The sequence below is a fragment of the Eupeodes corollae genome, chromosome 1, assembly GCF_945859685.1.
Source record: "Eupeodes corollae chromosome 1, idEupCoro1.1, whole genome shotgun sequence".
Lineage (NCBI taxonomy): Eukaryota > Metazoa > Arthropoda > Insecta > Diptera > Syrphidae > Eupeodes > Eupeodes corollae.
Window position 1 is genome coordinate 165,973,691 of NC_079147.1, and position 19,586 is coordinate 165,993,276.

At 38.7% G+C, this 19,586-nt stretch overlaps 3 protein-coding genes across 3 annotated transcripts; 2 read left to right on the forward strand and 1 right to left on the reverse strand.

The window, feature by feature from the left end:
- The first annotated feature begins 6,360 nt into the window (after nucleotides 1-6,360).
- LOC129941191 (polycystic kidney disease 2-like 1 protein) lies at nucleotides 6,361-8,447 on the forward strand. Its single transcript, XM_056049763.1, has one exon. It carries the CDS (start codon nucleotides 6,368-6,370, stop codon nucleotides 8,393-8,395), a length of 2,028 nt encoding a protein of 675 aa, XP_055905738.1. The 5' UTR covers nucleotides 6,361-6,367; the 3' UTR covers nucleotides 8,396-8,447.
- Nucleotides 8,448-11,929: 3,482 nt separating this feature from the next.
- Nucleotides 11,930-14,688, forward strand: LOC129940756 (nuclear pore complex protein Nup98-Nup96). The gene is made up of 3 exons (XM_056049205.1): nucleotides 11,930-12,125; nucleotides 12,663-12,691; nucleotides 13,377-14,688. The coding sequence occupies exons 1-3, from the start codon at nucleotides 12,080-12,082 to the stop codon at nucleotides 14,508-14,510; spliced, it is 1,209 nt and encodes a 402-aa protein (XP_055905180.1). The 5' UTR covers nucleotides 11,930-12,079; the 3' UTR covers nucleotides 14,511-14,688.
- A 1,654-nt stretch (nucleotides 14,689-16,342) lies between these two features.
- LOC129946690 (uncharacterized) lies at nucleotides 16,343-17,722 on the reverse strand. Its single transcript, XM_056056965.1, has one exon. It carries the CDS (start codon nucleotides 17,720-17,722, stop codon nucleotides 16,343-16,345), a length of 1,380 nt encoding a protein of 459 aa, XP_055912940.1.
- Between the last annotated feature and the right edge of the window lie 1,864 nt (nucleotides 17,723-19,586).

The window sequence follows — 19,586 nt, forward strand, 5'->3', positions numbered from 1 at the left end:
GATTTTCGCCTCAAATAGCTTTTCAAAAATTAAAAACATTGTCTTCAAATTTTTATCATTTCATATAAAATATTGTTTTCGACACTCAGTAATTTTACCATAAAAAAAATAATATCCCTAAAAAGTAGTGCGGAAATTTGTGTAAAAATTGATGTTCAGTTCTCGATATCTCGTGAACAATAGAAGATATTGACTTCAAATTTAATTCATTTATCAAACTTGTATTTATTTATATAAGAAATAAAAACTTTAACGAAATGCTACTTAAATTGGTAAAAATTGGTTTTCGACTAAAAATCTTTTAAGCAAAAATAGATTTTGAAATCAAACTATTTCATTATAAGCAAAATATTGTTGGTAGTTTTTAAATTTTTAAGAATAATTCAACCGACAACTTTTTTAACCCAACACGAAAACCAACAAAGTCTTAACAAGACAAATCGACAGACGGGATGGGAAGTTATCAGTGTAGGTTACATCCCAGTCTCTTTTTTTAAATTGCTATTGTAAAAAAACCACTCACTCAATTTTTTTGAGAGTCCTTTTTGCATTTGTCTGCATTATTATCTGTATTTGAAGTCGAAATCTCTACCGGTACTACGGACACACGCACGCACAGACATCTCTGTAAAAATCTTTTATATAGACTCTAGGGACCTTGAAACGTCGTCGAGAAATGTCAAAAACACAGAGAAGGTCTATTGGAACGGGGACCAAAATGCCCATTGTACTTTGTGATCCGATTGATGTGATGAACAACCTTTAAACTAATAGTTTTTTCCCAAACCACTTAAACAGTTTAAAACTGTCAATTCAATTCTCGAGAGGATTGTTAACAAGAATTAGAGAAGGAACAGTCCGATCCAATTTTGTATTTCCACTCATAATAATTTTTCGAAAAGGATTCGATATGTAATTTTTTAAGATCAATAAAAAAAATAAGTATGACACTCCAACTCTTATTACGTATGAAGGAATGACGACATAATAAACGCACTTAATAGATGAATTTTATGTATACATACAAACATATTATATTTTCCCTAAAATAAAAAAAAACCTCAAGAAGCTAGAAGGCTTGATATCATCTTTTTATTTTATATTTATACGCATTGGCTTCTTTAACAACACGCAAAAAAATACCTTCCCTGTTAAGTTTCAGATATGCATTCACATTATTTACATTATTATGTAGATCAAAAAGTTGATACTGTACAACGAACAAAAATGACTTTGAATTTTGTCTAACTCAGTAAGAGGTAAGGTTCAGAACATTGCAGATGTCACTGACTAAAGTTGAGGTCGAAGATGTCAAACAAAATGTAAACATCACTCTTAGAAATTTGAATGAAATAGCAATAACCATAAATTACGTCTATGGGTTGTGGGATATAATAACATTTTACCTCGTCGTTGGTGGATGTTTCGTTGGTCTGGACGTCTCAATACGTACTTCAATAGATTCGTTATGATATTTTTAAATTAACCAGTCACCACTGGGTGCATCTTATGCATCAATTTGTAAGTTCATGTTAGACCAAACAATAAGCTACGTAAGCCTGTGTACAGTAGGTACTAACAAACTTTTAAGATTATAGAATATGTCCGATATATGAAGACTTGTACATTGCACTGGCATATGTTAAGGCGTATCCTGGCAATAAAATACTTTTCTGGATTTAACTAAATTTCAATTAATATAGTATTTTATTTTCATTTATGATTCAGATTGAAATACACTAACACAATCAGATACCCGAAAAGACTAAGAGACATTTAAGGACTTAGAGAACATTCCCGACCCAACTCTGTACGTAATCTTTGACCCCTCAGTAAGGATAGTGGTACCAAATTCTTTCGTAACCATCCCATCTTCCTAATCCTTTCTGCCAATAAAAATTACATTTAACATCTTTACTGAGGTTCAAGGCAGTGTTGCAGTAGTCGGTGTCCCTAGCAAAAATATTTTCTGGAATCAGTTCGTTAGTGTTGCGAGGCCCATAGGGTCTGGAAAACCAACAGTTTTATTATTTAAGCCTTAGCGCAGAATAACATTTAAGGTATCTGTTGGGCAGGAGCGAAGGGTCTTTGAATCTTCCTAAGTTTTTTCGGTGCTGTTTTTCTTATTAAGTGAGGATTTTATTAATGACTAAAATAAATTAGAAAGGGAAGAGAACAACGCCCTGGGGTCTTCCTCTTCTCACACGTTTGAAAGATATTGTGTTACCTAACGAAGTTTAAAACTTTAAGGGGTGTTTAAAATCTTGCTTGTGGCAGATATTTAAGAATGTTCTGGTCCTTTTGTCAGAACAGAACGGTCTTCCTTCCACTAGGTAGGGAATACAGCTGTATTTTACTGGGCATGAATTCTTAAAAGCAGTTTTAACTGATGATTCAAAAATGTTATGAATGAATGAATTCCAGATCTTCTACAGATTCTAGGATAAGTTTAAGAATTTTGTCCAGTTAGGACTTTACTATTTGAATGAATTTTTTCCAGTGTGGGCGTTTAGGTTTTCTATAAGGGGGAGGAATTTCAGACTCAAAACTTATGTTAATAAAAATCCATTTGTGATCCTAAAAAGAATTTGCAGATGTTAGGTTAAAGAGGCTGTCCGTGATGGGGTAGGACACACTTAGGCCAGTGGCCAGTTTAATGACCCTTTGTGATATCACATGAATCTTAAGGCCAATCAAAGCATGTTCAGTCCCTTACACAACGTGAGAAGCTGATATATGTTAATATGATTGAGATCTTTTTAATCGTTATTCTTGCCTTTTTGAGCTAGAACAGGGCATGTATAGATGAGGTGAAGAACTGTTTCTTCCTCTTCCTCATTAGGTTAGGTTAGGTTAAAGTGGCTGTCGAAGATGGAAACGGACACATTAGGCCAGTTCAATGGCCCATTGTGATACCACATGAATCTTGAGGCTTCCTCATAAGCTCAATGGAACCAGTTTGAGTCCCTTACGAAACGTGAAAGACTGATTATGCTGATATGATTTAGATCTCCTAGGTAATTCTTGCGTTTTCGAGCCAGAGCAGGGCATGTACAGAGAAGATGAAGAATTGTTTCCTCCTCTTCCTCGTCCATACAGTTTCTGCAAAAGTCATTTGAGAAAAAGCCTAGTCGCACAGTCCTCACAGAGTCTTGAGTTAGCAACAGTTTACAAGAAGTGATTGGTAGGATGGGCTGCACTGTACCGTTCCTGGCGAGTTTATCTTCCTTACAGTTACCTGGAATGTCTCTATGGCCCGGCACGCAGCAAAGGTGAATATTAAACTATTGTGCCATTTCCATGAGTTCACCTCCGGTTGTTGTAGAAAGCCCGCTATCCGCGTTAACCTCATCTTTTTTATAAATTCGAATTTTAATGGATTCGTAGCCATAATTTATATAGTCATTGGTCAAGGCTATAGGAGCGAAGGATTCTTTATTGAGTACCACAATGACACTCCTATAAAAACCCTTCACTTCCTCTAGCTTGAATAGCTTTCAGTTATGAGCCGGAAGGGATGGGATACCAGCAGGTTCGATTGGAATCCAAATGCGGGCTCTAGGTCTGCTAGGAATGTCTTCCTTAGCAACAAACTCGAGCTTAGCACCTGGCCAAACTTCACCTAACCGGCTGACAGCTAGCTTGAATAAGTCACAAACCATGAGTTTGACAAAACCCTGATGAGAACCCCCATCGCTTATGGAAGGAATTGGTCCAGGAAGCTCTCTCAAAATGCTTCAAAACCCACCCGAGAGCTTAACCTTGACCAGCTGCCAACGATCAGCCGATATTGTGCCATCATTATCGCTTCTGTCATTAACCGGAATCACGACTTTGCCCTTGGTGACGTCACTGAAACTGACTTGTTTCTTGATAGGATTGAGGGGAGTGCTGGTGTTGTGAACACGAGGCCATTTTGGTGTCGGTATGGCCCCCTCAAGAGACCTTTCACGTTTAGACGTAGAGTCTTTATTGGTCCTTGTTGCAGCAAGAACGCTGTCAGCCCATTCTACGCGAGCGGTTTGCTACGGTGTCCTTTCGACCCCAATGATGCACCAAAAGCCTTTAGGATTTTCGCATCTTGCAGCCTTTAGGCTTTATGAGATTTTCGCCTTTCCATTTCTGGATATACTCTCATTAGTAGTGGTAGGGCCATTTTTCACAACCCTGCCACTACTAGAATTAGGTATCGCTACCTTCCTACTCTCGTTGCTACCAACAGCAGAGCAGAGTCCATGTATTGCCACTACTCCCTTCTCTGTATTGGCCGCAGGAGATACTGCAACAGGCTTTGATCCCACGAGTTGCGAAGAAAAGAGGTCCATCTGCACAGGGATTCGCATATACGGATAAGGTTGGTTAATCCGAAAGTCGCCAGGTATCCGGATACTCGGTTAGAGACTGGGCTATTTTTGAATTGGGCCCCCAGCCAGGCTGATCATCGGCATGGATCGTTTAACACCTTAGATACAGCCCAATAAAAATGAGAGGTAGTTGGAGAGGAAGAGAAAGGGTGAGGAGTCAGTTGATGTTAAGAACATCATTCTGATGTGTAAGGAAAAAGTAAGGATTCGGTAACAGCGATTCAGCTAGGTTACCTAGAGTGAGAAGGAGCTTTGGAGCGCTGTCTAGCTTGGGAGGTGGGGTGGGAGTTTGTGACATAAACTTTGGCTTGTATTCCTTGTTTATGTGGAAAAGGAGTGATGATTCAGGGAAGGTAGAGGGATAAGAACATCCTTTAGTTTCAGGACTCTTCTGGAGAAGATTCTCGAGTATCGTTGACCTTACTTAGCTTCTACAACTCGACAAGTTCGACGTCCATCCATCGCCAAAAGTTCCGCCTGGAACAAGCTATATTGATTGGGAAAGCGGAATGAAAGACTTAATTTCAGTCGTTAAACCTCCACCAAACGCTTCATTTTTTTGATCCATCTAGGCCCTATCCTCCAAAAAGATCTGGAATAATACCTAGAGATCTAGGTACTAAGCCTCGTCTGAGAACTTTAATTGGATTCCTTTTATGTATAGGGAGGGTTAATATATGGAATTTTTATTTTCTCGAAACTAGGACTGAATCGGTTTTGTGTGTATTTGCAGAAAAGTATTAGTTTGTCTAAAGCCTTTTTAGGGAGTCTTTTAGGTTTTTACAAGCATATTATATTTGTCCTATAATGAAAAAAAGATCCGAAGAAGCTAGAAGGCTTGATATCATATTTTTCTTTTATATTTATATTTATATTTATATTTATATTTATATTTATATTTATATTTATATTTATATTTATATTTATATTTATATTTATATTTATATTTATATTTATATTTATATTTATATTTATATTTATATTTATATTTATATTTATATTTATATTTATATTTATATTTATATTATACTTTAACAACAACAAAAAAATACCTTTCCTGTAAAATTTTAGATATGCAAATTATTTACATGACGAGTATATGTTGATCAAAAAGTTGATACTGCTGAAACGAACAAAAATGACCGGCTTAGGAACATCATTCACATAGGCAATCACTTTGAAATACTACGCATTCAGACCACTAAGGATATCATTTAATACCACGTTCCAGAGGAGAGAAAATAGAACAACGCCTTACGATGTCCTTACTAACGAATCTACTAGCAGAAGAGGTGTCAAGGAAAGCAACCATAGTGAACTCTCTATGATGGAGGAATGTGTGCAACGCCGAAGCCGTTTCTACCGAGAAGTCTTGTTGCAATACTTACCCTTAAATGGATATCAATCAATCTTTCTAAGGTCTAAAGAAGAAATGATGATAGACTTATAGGTCATAGATCTTTGGGGTTGACTTGCAAGCGTTTACCTGGTTTGAGTATAAAAACAACTTTAACTTCTCTAAATGCGGAGGGAATATAGACAAGATATAGACAGCTAGACTTTTTGAAGTTCGGCTGGTATAATGCCATCTCGTCCTGCATATTTAAATGGTTCTAAGCTGTTGAGAGCCGATTGTAGCTTGTCCCCTATGATCGGACCTTGTGGATATGTTTCTAGAAAATTGAACAAATTTGATTGTTACAAGTTGTTATTAGAGAGCTACCAGGAAAGTGAGTATCCAGTAGTAAGTTCAGCGATTCTTCACTTGGAATTGTCCAGGAGCCATCTGCATTTTTCAGATAGCTTGGATCATAAAATCTGTTCAAGGATCATAAAATCGGTTTGCCCGACAAATAGTTACCTGTTCTGAGGGTCCTCTTTCATCAATTAAACAATAATTTTAAACTAACAAAAAACAACTTTCACTTTGCGACAAATAATTAAAATATAAAATCGCTGTACGTTTTGTTATTTATTTAACTGTATTTTGAGTCTCAAGCATCATGATATTCGCACATAAAAAATATGACAAATCTTTACTATTCTCGCTCGTAATATCTCTTATTTCCATTATTCTACTATCGTGCTCTCTTTACTACACTGGACTACGCTATGAATCAAAAAAGCTAAAAGCATTTCTGACAACCCTAGTTCTGGTATTTATCTATCAAATTTTCATCGGTGATATTATTTTCTTCTTCTTAAAATCAACTTATAACGCCATTCGCCTCAATTCACCGCACATTGAAGATACAAGCCCCAATGCAGTTGGAAGTCCTTACAGAAAAGAACATTTATTAATCAAAATCAAGGCACTCAACTATCAACTTCAATTGGGACCAACGTTTTTCAAAAGAAACCAGGAACTAACACTAAAATACAAAGACATTTTAAGTGATTTGATTCTGTATGGATTTTATTTAACACTTTTACTTATTCTTGTCATTGGAACAAGAGATCCCTTAATGTATTACAATACTCGAACGGTAAAGGATGTTTTGAGAAATCCTAAATTCGGTCACTTTGGTACACGCAGTATTTTAACTTCTGATGATCTGTATACATTTATAAATGAAACTATTGTGAATGGATTCCTAGATGGAAAATCGTATAATGGCGAACGCTTTCCTGAAAGCGGCTGGACAAATCTTCAAATAGCGAAACTCCTCGGAGTCGTGAGGCTTCGACAAATGCGACACAAGCATCTGAAGGAAAAGTCAAGCTTTGATAATAAAATACATGGGCCTGGTTGGTTGAAGGCTAATTCGCTTCCGTTTAAGGATAAGTTTTGGCGAATTTTCAAGCCTTGGGAATATCAAGACAAAAAGGAAACAGGAGGCTTAGACACAAGTGGAAGACTGCATAAAATTACCGGTTCAGGCTATGTAACACTTTTGGGAAGGAATCCAGGTAACTGTCAAAGAGTTTTGACATTTCTTCAATCAAACAATTGGATCGACAGTCATACTGCAGTTGTTGTCATCGAGTTTGTTCTGTACAATGTTGATGCGAATGTTTTTACATTAGTTGCTATAACTGCCGAGCAAACAGGATTCGGCTCATTTGTAGTGAGCGATCGGATTGAATCTCTAAAGCTGCTATTTAATATTGACAATCTATCTTCGTCTGTCATTTTGACTTTTCTTTTGTACTTTTTCATTTTGACAAGAATCTTTGCCGATTTAGTTTCCAAAGTTTGGCATTCAAATTCAATTATTAAAGACTTCCTCTCCTCGATTTGGAATCATGTTGACATGACAATTGTTGGCCTTAACATTTGTATTGCTCTAGCCATATGGATACGGGAAGTTTACGTAAAACATCTTCTCAACATGCTTGAAACGAGTAGAAAAAATGATTACGTTCCATTCAATAGAGCTGCAAATATCGACGAGACTTGCACTGTACTGGTAGCGTTACTTATGGCTTTGACAACTTTGAGATTGTGGAAAATTCTTCAGTTCGCCAAAGTGTTTCGAGTATTGACATCCACCTTATATTATGCAAAGAAGGAACTACTGTCAACGACATTTTTTGTCACAATATTTTTGACTGCAGTCGGACTTGGAATGTACATCATAAATGGCACTAGTTCACCAAGTTTTGTCCAATTTATAACAACTATCACAACTTTGATGTCATTGTCATTCGGATTTGGCACAACAATCCATACATCAGATATGAAGTATGGAGGAAGTCTTGTAGGATTTATTTTCTATGCAATGCTGGTTACTGTTGTGACGCTATTTCTTGTAAATATGTTTATCACTGTTGTTTGTTTGCAATTTTCCAAAGAAAGGGAGAAAGATTTTATGAATTCCGAAAATAGGGATAATTATACCTTTTGGCAATTTGTTAAAATGGAGTTTGAGGAATATTTTCAATTAAAAATGCTGAAGAAAGAATATTATGGCGGACGAAAACTGAGTAATGTAGAATTAAAAGCAAGTGATCATGTAAGAAGAATGGAATTAATTGCAGACATTTTGGAGACTCAAATGAAACTTCTTGAAGAGAGAATATTTATTTAAAAAAATCCAAAAGACATTAATATAGCTGCAGAAAACCCTTAAAGAGAAGAGGATTACGTTTGGATTACGTGTGCTTATTTAATGTCAAATAATGCTTAAGTTGAACTTACTTATAATTTGTTACCTTTTTGATTTTCCATTAAATAACCTTATATGTTTTTTTTCTAATATTTTTATATTGATATTTTAATATTTCTCGGAGTCTACAATGCTCAGGAAGAAAAGACTAGATTTAAAACTAGGATTTGTCAGCGTTTGATCGTAATAGACCGTGATTGAATTAATATAGTGAAGGACCAGAACTGCTTGCGAGCTCTACGAGCAGAAGAGGAGAGAGGAACACTGTTTTTTTAGGTGAAAAAAGGGAGCATGAGAAGTGCTCGATCGAGGAGGTATAGGGATGTCACAACAGGAATGAGGTTCTTAAATTTTACCAAAAGTTAAAAAAAAAACTCCCAAGGGTGCCAGCCACTAACCCAAGCCTGTAAACATCAGGAGAACACCGTTGTAGAACCACAGTCTATGATAAGAATGATAGAACACTTCTCCAAACTATATAACGGCGATGACAAATCGAGTTCCGCTATAAAGGGGGTAGAACCATTCAACCTAGCGAACATAGATCAACCAACCTCGACGAAGTTTGGGTTCCTGCGGCATGGCAGATCTGGTAGTTAATAAATAAATTGGTTGGCGCAACAGTCCGTTGTGAACCAGGGCCTAGTGACTTACAACTCTCAACCCCTATGTGCGAGTATACTGTTGTCAGGAATGGAAGGGACCTACAATTTTAGGCCGAATCCGAACGGCTAATTTGAGAAAACACTTTTTCATGACAAGCATTACTCTTGAAGGATTTGTCAATTCCTCGCAAGAGGCAGTACCCGCGAAAATTATTTTTTTTAAATTAAGGTGGCACAGGCAGGGATTGAACCAAACAAAGCTTGCATTACAGTCCAACGCACTAACCATCATGAAACGGGTACTCTGGTAGTTAGTGATTGCTTAAAACTTGGTTTAAGCCAGCAATACAACTTTCTTGCCATGTCGATGTTCTTGCTTTACCTCCTTGTGGTGGTGGGAAATGATTTGTGTATCCCTATACACATAAGTTAGCAAAAATTGCAAGGGCGAAGTTTCCCTATTCTTCAGGATAGGTTACGGAGATTAGCACTCTTCGTAAATGAACACCATCCCCCTACAGAAACTGAAATTACACCTCGGGTAATTAATAATAACTCGTTGACGACTTTATTTAGAGAATATATGCGGTACATGATAGATATCTTAGGGTTTAGCAAAGTGCTATGGTGGGAACGGGCCAATACAAGTCATCGACACGTAATACTGTACTGCTCTACTCAGGAAACGCTCGAGAAGCTGGAGTTGGGTTACTCCTTACAAAAACGGCAACCAGAAGCCTTATTTCGTCCCTTGGTGAAAAAATTATCAAAGCTAGGTTTTAGAGTAGAGTACGACCCGTCACTATTATAATTTTGGTTATGGGGGACCTCGATGCTAGGGTTGGCAGTCACATCAACGGGCTAGGGCATGTGATGGGTGCTCACGGATTCGGGAATTGCAATGATTATGGTGAGAGGTTCATGGACTTCTGCAACGCCAATAGCGTCGGTCGAAAAAAGGAAGCACCAACACTAGGCTTTCAGAACAATCTTGGGCAGGGACCCACGAACGCAAACAGTTAAGGGCTCAAATAACTGCTGTCCAAGAGGAAGAAAGAAACGAGCTGGAGTCCTTGTATCACATGAAAAAGGGAGAGGTTCACCGCAGTGTGCGCCACGACAAGCGTAACTACATCAACGCATTGCCGCAAGAAGCAGAAGATGCTGCAAAGCAAAACCTGGTGAAAGAAGTAGACGGTACTGTGACAAATTCGGTGAATGAACAAATCAGAAGGTGGAAAGAACACTTTTTACTATCGTCAAGCTCCCAAAAAAGGAGATCTTACAAACTGCAAAAAGTGGAGAGGAATTTGCGTTCTACCAGCCGTTGCCAAAATATAAGCAAAAGGTATAGTGGAACGCATCAGAGAACACCTTGAGGCCTTGAAAGAGTATATCTGGTTAGCTTTGCGGAGGAGAGGCATTCCAGAAAAACTAATTCCTATTATTAAAGCAACATATGATTGATCCAAGTGTCACGTTCTGCACGATGATAGGTTGTCAGATGATTTGAAATCCGAAGTGGAGTCAGACAGGGTTGTATTCTGTCGCCAATATTGTTTTTGTTGGTGATAAGCGATGTACTGCGCTCAGCTCTGTCAGGTAGCGGAGGGATCCAATAGACTTTGACATCCTATTTAAAGCACTTGGATTTCGCGGACGATGTTTGTTTACTCTCTCCAGGATCATAGATCTCCATCAAATGACAACAAGTGTGAAGAGAGAAGCAGAAGTTGTGGGGCTGAAAATTAATTCCAGTAGAGGAAGAGCGCAACTCACGTGAAGCACGCAGGTAAAAGAGGATCTCAACCAACTTAAGGTACGAAAATGGAGGCAAGTAGCTAGGAACCGAGCTGGCTGGAGATGCATTTTGGTTGAGGCTCTGTTCCCCCCAGACTATAACGCCACCTTAAGTAAGTAAATAGTAAACCAAAGTTAGCATAAATCAAATGACAGCTGACAAACGGACGAATTCCGAAAAAAGTATTGTTAGACACTAAAAACTAAACTTCTAAAAAAAACACACGTTACATGCTATAAGTTGGAAGTTACGAGCTTTTGTTGCGAAATATGTATTTTTGACATTTTTTGTGTCCGATTCAAGTTCAATTATATCGCTTTTTTTTAAATTCATAATTTCAATGCATTAACAATCCAATCGTCTTTCTTTAGATACGACTTTTGGCCAAAGCACGCGTTTATCTATAAAATATAGAAGGGACAAACGTCCCTAAACTTTAATAAAATGGAATTCATTTTTCGAGTTCAAAATATTAATTCAAACCACAAGAACAACGCATCAAGATCGTGCCATCTAGAAATCATTCGTATTTAATATGCTCAAAAAATGCACTAGCAGGTTTGTGCATTAGTTCTTTTGTTTTCTATAACTTTATTCAATTGCAAATATACTAAATAAATCATTGAAATCTTAAAGGTATAAAGTAACAACATCTTAAGACAGTGCTTCAACTGCTCTTAACAGTTTCTGTTAGGGCCTTCGTATTTATTTAAATTTCTTAAAAGTCCACAATACTATAGCAATACCTTCAAAAAAGCTCAGCGCACACACGATATCAAAATTCATCTTCGTCTAACAATACTCGTGAATAAAGTCTAAGCACTCTTCTAAAGAATTAAACGAAAAGATAGCTTAGGTATATGGGTATTCTGATTAAGAGAATGGCTAGATTTGAAATGAAGAGATAACAAAATCGCATCTCGTAAATTTCATTCAATGTTTGTATAAAAAGAACATCATCGAAGCTCCCATATGCAAAAATGTTCTCAGTATAAATAGCTTGTGAAGGTGGTGAGTACTTGGTCAGTCTTTACATGCTCATCAGTTGCATGAGAAAACCACAGCATCTCGACAGACCCAAATTTATTTTTTAACAAACAAACCCAACAAGGACCAGTGTTTGAATTTGAATTGAAAAAGGAATACAGTTTAGAACAACTGCCAGCTATTGAAAGTTGACAAGTTTTTCAAAAAACAAAAATGTTACATATTGGACAGAATAGAAAAAAGCTTGCAGTTTTGTTGGGTAAGTTAAAGTTAAACAATTTTAAGAATAATCTAGGATTAATTTAACCCTCAAAACAATAAGTTACGGTTTTCCGGTGGTCAAACTTGATAGAATTATTGATGATACTTGGATCTGTATGCCCCCTCGGTGCAGATGGTTATGTACATTTACATTCATACAAGGTTTGCAAGTGCACACTGCATGAACTCCTTCTTCATACGGGAAGTTGCATCTTATTAAATTTTTTTTAAGTGAATCGTGGGCTTAGTTTCGTTTTTGTATTATAAGATGTTTTCGTTTTTGTTATCAAGCCGAATGAAAGAATACGCAGAAAATGAAATCCGATGATAAATAACTTCTTCGATTAAAATCTCGATCTTGGCCTAATAACTATTGTGTCTGTACTTGGCTGTTTAAGATGGTTTTAAATTGATCAATTTTTGTTTGCATGAGTCTTTTTTTCTTTATTTGTGTCTTCAATACGATGTTAAGATTTTTTATGTTTTAAACTTTTAATTTGAACAGTTTTAATTGATCTATGTTTTATTATTCCAGCTCTGCTTTTGGGGAGTCAACTGTGCATTGTAAGTACAATTTAAAAAGGATTTATATTTTGTAACTTAAACGAATTGTGAAATCTATAAAATGTGTCTGTGTGTAAATGTTAAAGCCGCTCTTTTTGGTTCAGTTAACTTTAGATTTGACTCGACTTTTTTAATGGGCAGAAAGCCAAGGTTAAAATTAATTCAACATTACTTTGATTTTTAGAAATATTTTATTTGTCATTCAGATATTATGTTTCAATTAAATCTAAAAGAATGTGGTTTTACTCTTTTCATTTTTTGAAAAATATGCACACAAATTTAGATTTCGCTTTGTTGATCTCGAATGTGAAAGTAATTTAAATCTTTGTTTGTTATCCGAAACTGAAACTGTAGTATGAAATTTTCTAAATCTTGTATTATTCACCTACATTTTATTCGAAAAGTGTTGAACTAATTTCGTATTCTAATTGAATTAATAAAATAGTCATCTTCTTAAACATTCGAGTTTTCTTTATATTTTAAAGCTGGTAATGTATTTAATGACTTAACTTTCGTCATATTAATTTAACTTTCAATTACCAAATCCCGCTTTTTTGGTGATAATAAACTTGCATTTTTTATCTATTTGAAATTGTATGATATTTCATATCTTATCATAATTTATTCTAAGAAAAGTACAAGAATATTAAAGTTTTGAAAAAACGCACATATTCTTTTCAAACAGGCTCAAACCGGATACAACTACCCACGCCCGGAAGTTCCGCTTGGTAATAGCGCTCCAGGCATATCAAGCACATCAAGTGGAAGCTCGGTTCGACCGGTTGTTGGGTTTCCAACAGCTGCAACAGGAGCTGGTTTTTCACCTAGCCCTAGTTATGGCGGAAGCGTAGGACCAACTGCTCCGTCATTTGGTTTTTCTCCAGCTCAGAGGACCGCATCAGCATTTGGTTCAACAGGCACAGCCTTTGGTAGTAATCGTGCGACATCTGATATAACTACAACTGGTTTTCCAAATACCAGTGGAATAGGAAAGCGTCCGACAATTCCACCACGTTCTGGTGGTATTTATGGAAGTGGATCATCTGGTCTCGGATCACAGCAGCAGCAGCAGCAACAATACTCAAGTGGAGATCAATTTGAAGGTGATTACTCAGCAATTCCTGGTGAGCCTGGTGTTAACTATCCAGTATATGCGGAAGTACCACCAACATCATTTGACTGCAACCAACAGCAATATCCTGGTTACTACTCCGATGTGGAAGCTCAATGTCAAGTTTTTCACATATGTGCTCTTAATCGTACTTACTCGTTTCTTTGTCCAAATGGAACTATTTTTAGCCAAGAGACTCTGGTTTGTGTTTGGTGGAATATGTTTGATTGTGCTTTATCACCTGGTCTATATTCTAACAACGCCTTCATTTACGATTACTTGCAACCAACAGAGGCTCGCCCAGCTACTGGAGGTTCATATTCCGGTGGTGGTTTGACCAATTCTAATAGAGCCCAAAGTGGCTTCCAGGGCAGCGGAAGAACCAGCGCAGCTACTGGTGGTGGCGGCGTTTTCTCTGGAAACGTCCGACCTACGGTACCCAATGCTTCGTTTGGTGGCGTAACAAGTGGAGTAACTCCAGTTGGAACTACGGCATTTCCCAGTGGAGCCTCTGGAACAGGTAGATTTTCCGGCACAGGTAATGCGCCCACTGGTGGAGCCTTTCCTACAGGTCCACCCGCAACAGCACCAGCCTTCGGAACGACAATTCGCACCGGTTTCACGCCAATACAAGATGCGACGTTCCCATCTCCACAGGTTTCTCCAACAACTACTAACCGAGAATACTTGCCACCAAGACGACCTTAGGAAATTAAAACGAATGATTGATCACCTTAGTTTGGACTAGCGCACAACACCCACCACAAAACATTTAAAAAATAATAATATTTTAAAATAAGGATTAACATAGATGCATTTTATTGCTTATAAGTTTTTAATTTTGCAAAAGTTTATAAAAATAAAATTACATAATTTTTAAAAATTATTTGTTTAAGTTTTTTCAACTGTTGTGACAATTTAGTCACAGCAAATACTTATTTGTGAACGCAGTATAAATACAAACTTGGTATTTTTTCGTTACGTTACAAATCCTTTATTTTAAAGAAATAAGTATTAATACATATGTATAGGAGTTCAATAATGGTCTTACTTACTTAGTCTAATTTATGATAAATAGCCACCAAGTGGCTGGCAAAAGTTAAATTTGTAAGTTTAGAAGAAACTTGCCTCGTGGCTTACAAAAATGGCGAAGCTATATTCCCCTCGTACCAACATTCAATCAAACCAAAAAAAGGATGTAATTATTAAATGTTGAATTATAGTTTGTTTGATGATTGAATGTTGGTATGAACAGATTATAGCTCCATCTTACACTCGGTTGGAGTAACTACAATTCTTTTTTAGGATGTGTACACATCCCTCTCAACACTCCCCCTCGGTAGTTTCTCCTGGGCAAGTGTTAGGGGGGGTCTTGATGTCGAGGACAGCTAGCTTGACTGCGGGTCTTTCATACACCCCATTCGCCGTCTGTACGAAAGCGCTTCGTACTTGATTATCTTTGGATGATCTTTTCACGTTTACTATTCGCCCTTTCGGCCAGCTATTCCTGGGATTAGTTGGGTCCACAATAAGGACTAAGTCTCCCACTTCTAAGGGTTTTGCCGGAGTGAGCCATTTTGTTCGTCTGGTAAGCGTAGGTAGGTATTCTGCTATCCAGCGCTTCCAGAAACGGTCCGCAAACTGTTGTGAGATGAGCCAATTTTTTCGCAGTACTGTTGCGTCATCGTCGAATTGTGCCAATGGTTTTGACCCACATTGTGATCCTAACAGAAAATGGTTAGGAGTTAGAGCTTCTGGATTGGTTGGATCTATTGGAATATATGTCAACGGTCGTGAGTTCACTATGTTCTCAGATTCTATTAACATAGAGCGAAGTAGTTCATCGTTTGGGTTTCTTGATGGCATAATAGAGTAGAGAACATTTTTAATAGATCGTACTAGCCGCTCCCAGCTACCGCCCATATGTGGCGAGCCAGGGGGTATGAACTTCCACTGAGTTATTGTGGTGGTGAAGGTTTCCATCAGTTTATCTTTCCGAATACTGGCTGCGGCTTCTCTCAGCTCTCGTTCAGCCCCGCAAAAATTGGTACCATTATCGCTGTGGAACTGAATCGGTGTACCTCTTCTGGCTATGAAATTACGAAGGCAAAGGATGCAAGAGTCCGTTGTCAGCGTATGAGCAACTTCTATGTGAACCGCTCTAACGGTGAGGCAGGTTAGAAGAACTCCCCATCGCTTTTCCGTTCTTCGCCCTACGGTGACACATAAGGGGCCGAAGTAGTCCACGCCAACATATGAGAAAGGTCGGCAGAACGAAGCTAGTCTCGCTTGAGGAAGTGGCGCCATAATCGGTGGGTGCGGCCGTGCTTTGTTTATTTTGCAGCGTAGGCATAATTTCTTGATAGCTTTGAGAGCGGATCGCAGTTGAGATATATAGAATTTCTGACGAAGAGTGTTGACGACTGTTTCATCACTTTGATGGTTAAAATGGCAGTGAACATCTTCGATAATAAGCACCGTAATTCGATGGTATCTTGGAAGAATTACAGGCAGTCTGAGATCTTGATTGAGTTCTTGTTTTAGAGAAATGCGTTAGCTCGTATAATATGGTTTTCATCCAAAAATGGGTTAAGGTTAAAAAGTGGGCTACTTCGTTCAACACCACGGTTCATTGTTAGATCTGCAATTTCTTCGGCGTATACACATTTTTGAGCCTCTCTCACCAATGCATTTTCGGCTGACTGTAGTTCGCTTCTTAATAGGGGGCCGCTCACTTTGAGTGTTTTATTCCTTCTGGTTGATGTATTGTTAACAAAACGCAGGGCATACGCGGTACTCCTCAGCAATTTTCGCCAGGTGGATATTTCGTGTGACCGAAAGATGTTTTCTTGGCCAATATTGTGAACTGATACGAAATGTGTTTTCAACTCTTCGATTGTAGAGCCCACAATCACCTCTTGTGGCCACTCGTCTATGGTTGATTTCAAGAAAGTTGGTCCGTTGAACCATCTACTGGTTGATTTGAGTTCCGGCGGCCTTTGCCATTTCGTGGCTTCATCGGCGACATTCATGTGTGTGGGAATCCATCTCCATTCTGTTACATCAGTGAGCTCCAAAATCTCACTCACCCTGAATGCAACGTACTGTCGGTATCTTCGGTGGTCCGAACGGAGCCAACAGAGAACAGTCTTGGAGTCTGACCAGAAATATCGACTCTTGAAAGTGATTCCGTGCGAGTCTATAATACTTTTAGCAAAGCGTGCTCCGAGAAGTGCCGCCTGTAACTCCAGTCGCGGAATTGTAAGTGCTTTAAGAGGGGCGACCCGAGTTTTTGCTCCTATGAGTGCTGTCTCCGTCAGTTCGTTCTTCAAATTTCTAATGTAAGCCACAGCCGCAAAACCGTTTTCGCTTGCGTCAACAAAGATGTGCAGTTGAATTTCAGACCCCCAATCGGATGAGACATAACATCTGGGAATACGTAGCTCTTCAATCTTGGAAAGATGATATGTCCATTTAAGCCATTTGTGGTACTCCTCATCCTTAATTTCGTCGTCCCAATCGATTTTAGAGCGCCAGATTTCTTGCACCAGGATCTTGACATACATGAGAAGGCATGCTATGAGGCCAAGGGGATCGAATATTGTCATCATCACCCTTAGCACTTCACGCTTAGTTGGGCGCTTAGAATCAAAGAGAATTTGTCTTTGATTTCGATCTGAGGTGATCTTAAAAGTAAGGCTATCCAGAGGAGTGCACCACCACATTCCAAGCACTTTTTCTGTGCTCAGCTCAACATTCAAGTTCATGCTTAGTTCTTCTGTTGGTGTTGATTGTAGTGCTTTTAGAACTGCGGTTGAGTTTGAGACCCAATTTCTATTGTGAAATCCGCCTTGGCTATGGATGTGTCGTATTTCCTTTGCTAACTTGATCGCCTCCTGTTCCGTTGGTACACTGTCCATGAGGTCATCTACATAATGATTTTCTTTGATAGCGCGGACGGCTCTCGGAAACTCTACCACAAACTTATCGGCATTTGTATTCTTGACGAAATGTGCAGCACATGGAGCACATGGTAAACGTCAGGTTGCCTGCTCTCGTCACTGCCCCATAGGAATCGTTGGAAGTGCTGATCGTCTTCTCGAATACCAATCTGGTGGAACATTTCCATAATGTCTCCACAAATTGCAATCTTATCTTGCCTAAACTTGTAGAGTACGGAAGTCAACGAGGTAAGTTGATCAGGACCTTTCAGAAGAAGTGAGTTGAGTGAAGTACCGCGCACCGCAGCTGCAGCATCCCACACAATACGGATCTTTCCGGGTTTGTTGGCATTTTCCACCGGGAAAACTGGTAAGTACCATGACCGCTCTTGATGTTTCATCTGCTCTTGGGGTGTTATTTTACAAGCATAACCTTTGTTGACATATTCGTTAATTTTGCTTTCCAACTTCTTAGCTAGAACTGGATCGCGTTGCATGCGTTTCTGCAGGCAGAGTAGTCTTCTCCTGGCCATGGGATAGCTGTCTGGTAGCTGTACTGTATCGAATTTCCAAAGAAGTGCGGTTTCGTATCTACCATTCTTAAGTACTGTGTGTTTTTGAAGCAGGTTTAGAGCTCTGGAATCATCGTCGGAAATTGGTACCTTTGCTGACTGTAGAGTTCCAAAGTTGTCGTCGCAGATAAATTTGTTTACTAAACTGTGCAGATCTACGCCATTACATTCACAAGCGTGAAGACTGAAGGATTTGTCTAAGTTTACTTCTCGTTCGGAGTTTTTCCCATGAAGAACCCATCCAAGTCGGGTTTTTGTCGCAACGGGTTCATGACGGGAATCCAAGCTGTGAATTGTTAACGCCTATGAGTATTCTTGGTGTAGCTTTGCAGTACGCAGGAAGATCGAGTCCCTTCAGGTGTTCGAACTTCTGCTTCAACTCATCAGGATTCATTGTTTGTGTTGGCAAGCACAGTTTGCTGACAGTGTGAATGTCTGCTACTTGGAATTTTTCGGGATTTGTAGAGGTGCTAGATATTTGCAGGCTGATTAGTTCAGAGTCGTTCTCATACCTTGACGTATTTCCCGTCCACTTTAGACATAGGGGCCGAGGAGTGCCTTGAACATTCAGTTTCTTTGCTATTTCTTTATCAATCAAGGTTACTGACGACCCGTCGTCCAGAAATGCAAACGTTTTTATCCTTGTTCCTCTCCCATAGAGAATGACTGGGACTACTCGGAACAGGACCGGATCGGTGACGTAGCTTTGACTGACAGATAGTTCTTTGGAATGCACTCCTACGGTTCCATTTGTAGGTGAACCTTGCCCAGCGTTGACGTTGTGGAGTAAACGATGGTGTTTGCGGGTGCAATTATTTTCTCCACAGATCGGCTCGGACTGACACCTGCTGCCCAGATGGCGCTTCAAACATCTACGGCATAAGTTGTGCTTCCTCACTTCTTCCCATCGGATTGTTCGGTTAGCCTCTTTAAATTTCTTACACTCCGCTACTGAAGCACAAATACCTTCACATATGTAGCATTGATTTTCTTGTCTGGTGTTGCCGGTGTAGTGCGCGTTCACAACCGCTTTATCTTTCCACCCTTTTTGTGCCTTCCTTTCGACCACGTTAGTAGACGGAGCCGTTGCCAGAACTCCATTTGCAGCTTCCACCAGCGAAAACATCCACCTACTGAAGTGCATGAGTGTACATGATGACAGTGATTGTTTATGTATTGCCCAATTAAGACGAAGGCTTGGCGGGAGTTTCTCTACTAATTCTTGGGTGAGCATTGGATAATTAAGATGGTCAGTAATACCGCAGGCTTCA

Coding starts and splice junctions, on each gene's coding strand:
- LOC129941191 (XM_056049763.1), top strand. CDS start 6,368: ATGATATTCGCACATAAAAAATATGACAAATCTTTACTATTCTCGCTC.
- LOC129940756 (XM_056049205.1), top strand. CDS start 12,080: ATGTTACATATTGGACAGAATAGAAAAAAGCTTGCAGTTTTGTTGG. Junction 12,126..12,662: donor AAAGCTTGCAGTTTTGTTGG/GTAAGTTAAAGT, acceptor TTATTATTCCAG/CTCTGCTTTTGGGGAGTCAA. Junction 12,692..13,376: donor TGGGGAGTCAACTGTGCATT/GTAAGTACAATT, acceptor CTTTTCAAACAG/GCTCAAACCGGATACAACTA.
- LOC129946690 (XM_056056965.1), bottom strand. CDS start 17,722: ATGGACAGTGTACCAACGGAACAGGAGGCGATCAAGTTAGCAAAGGAA.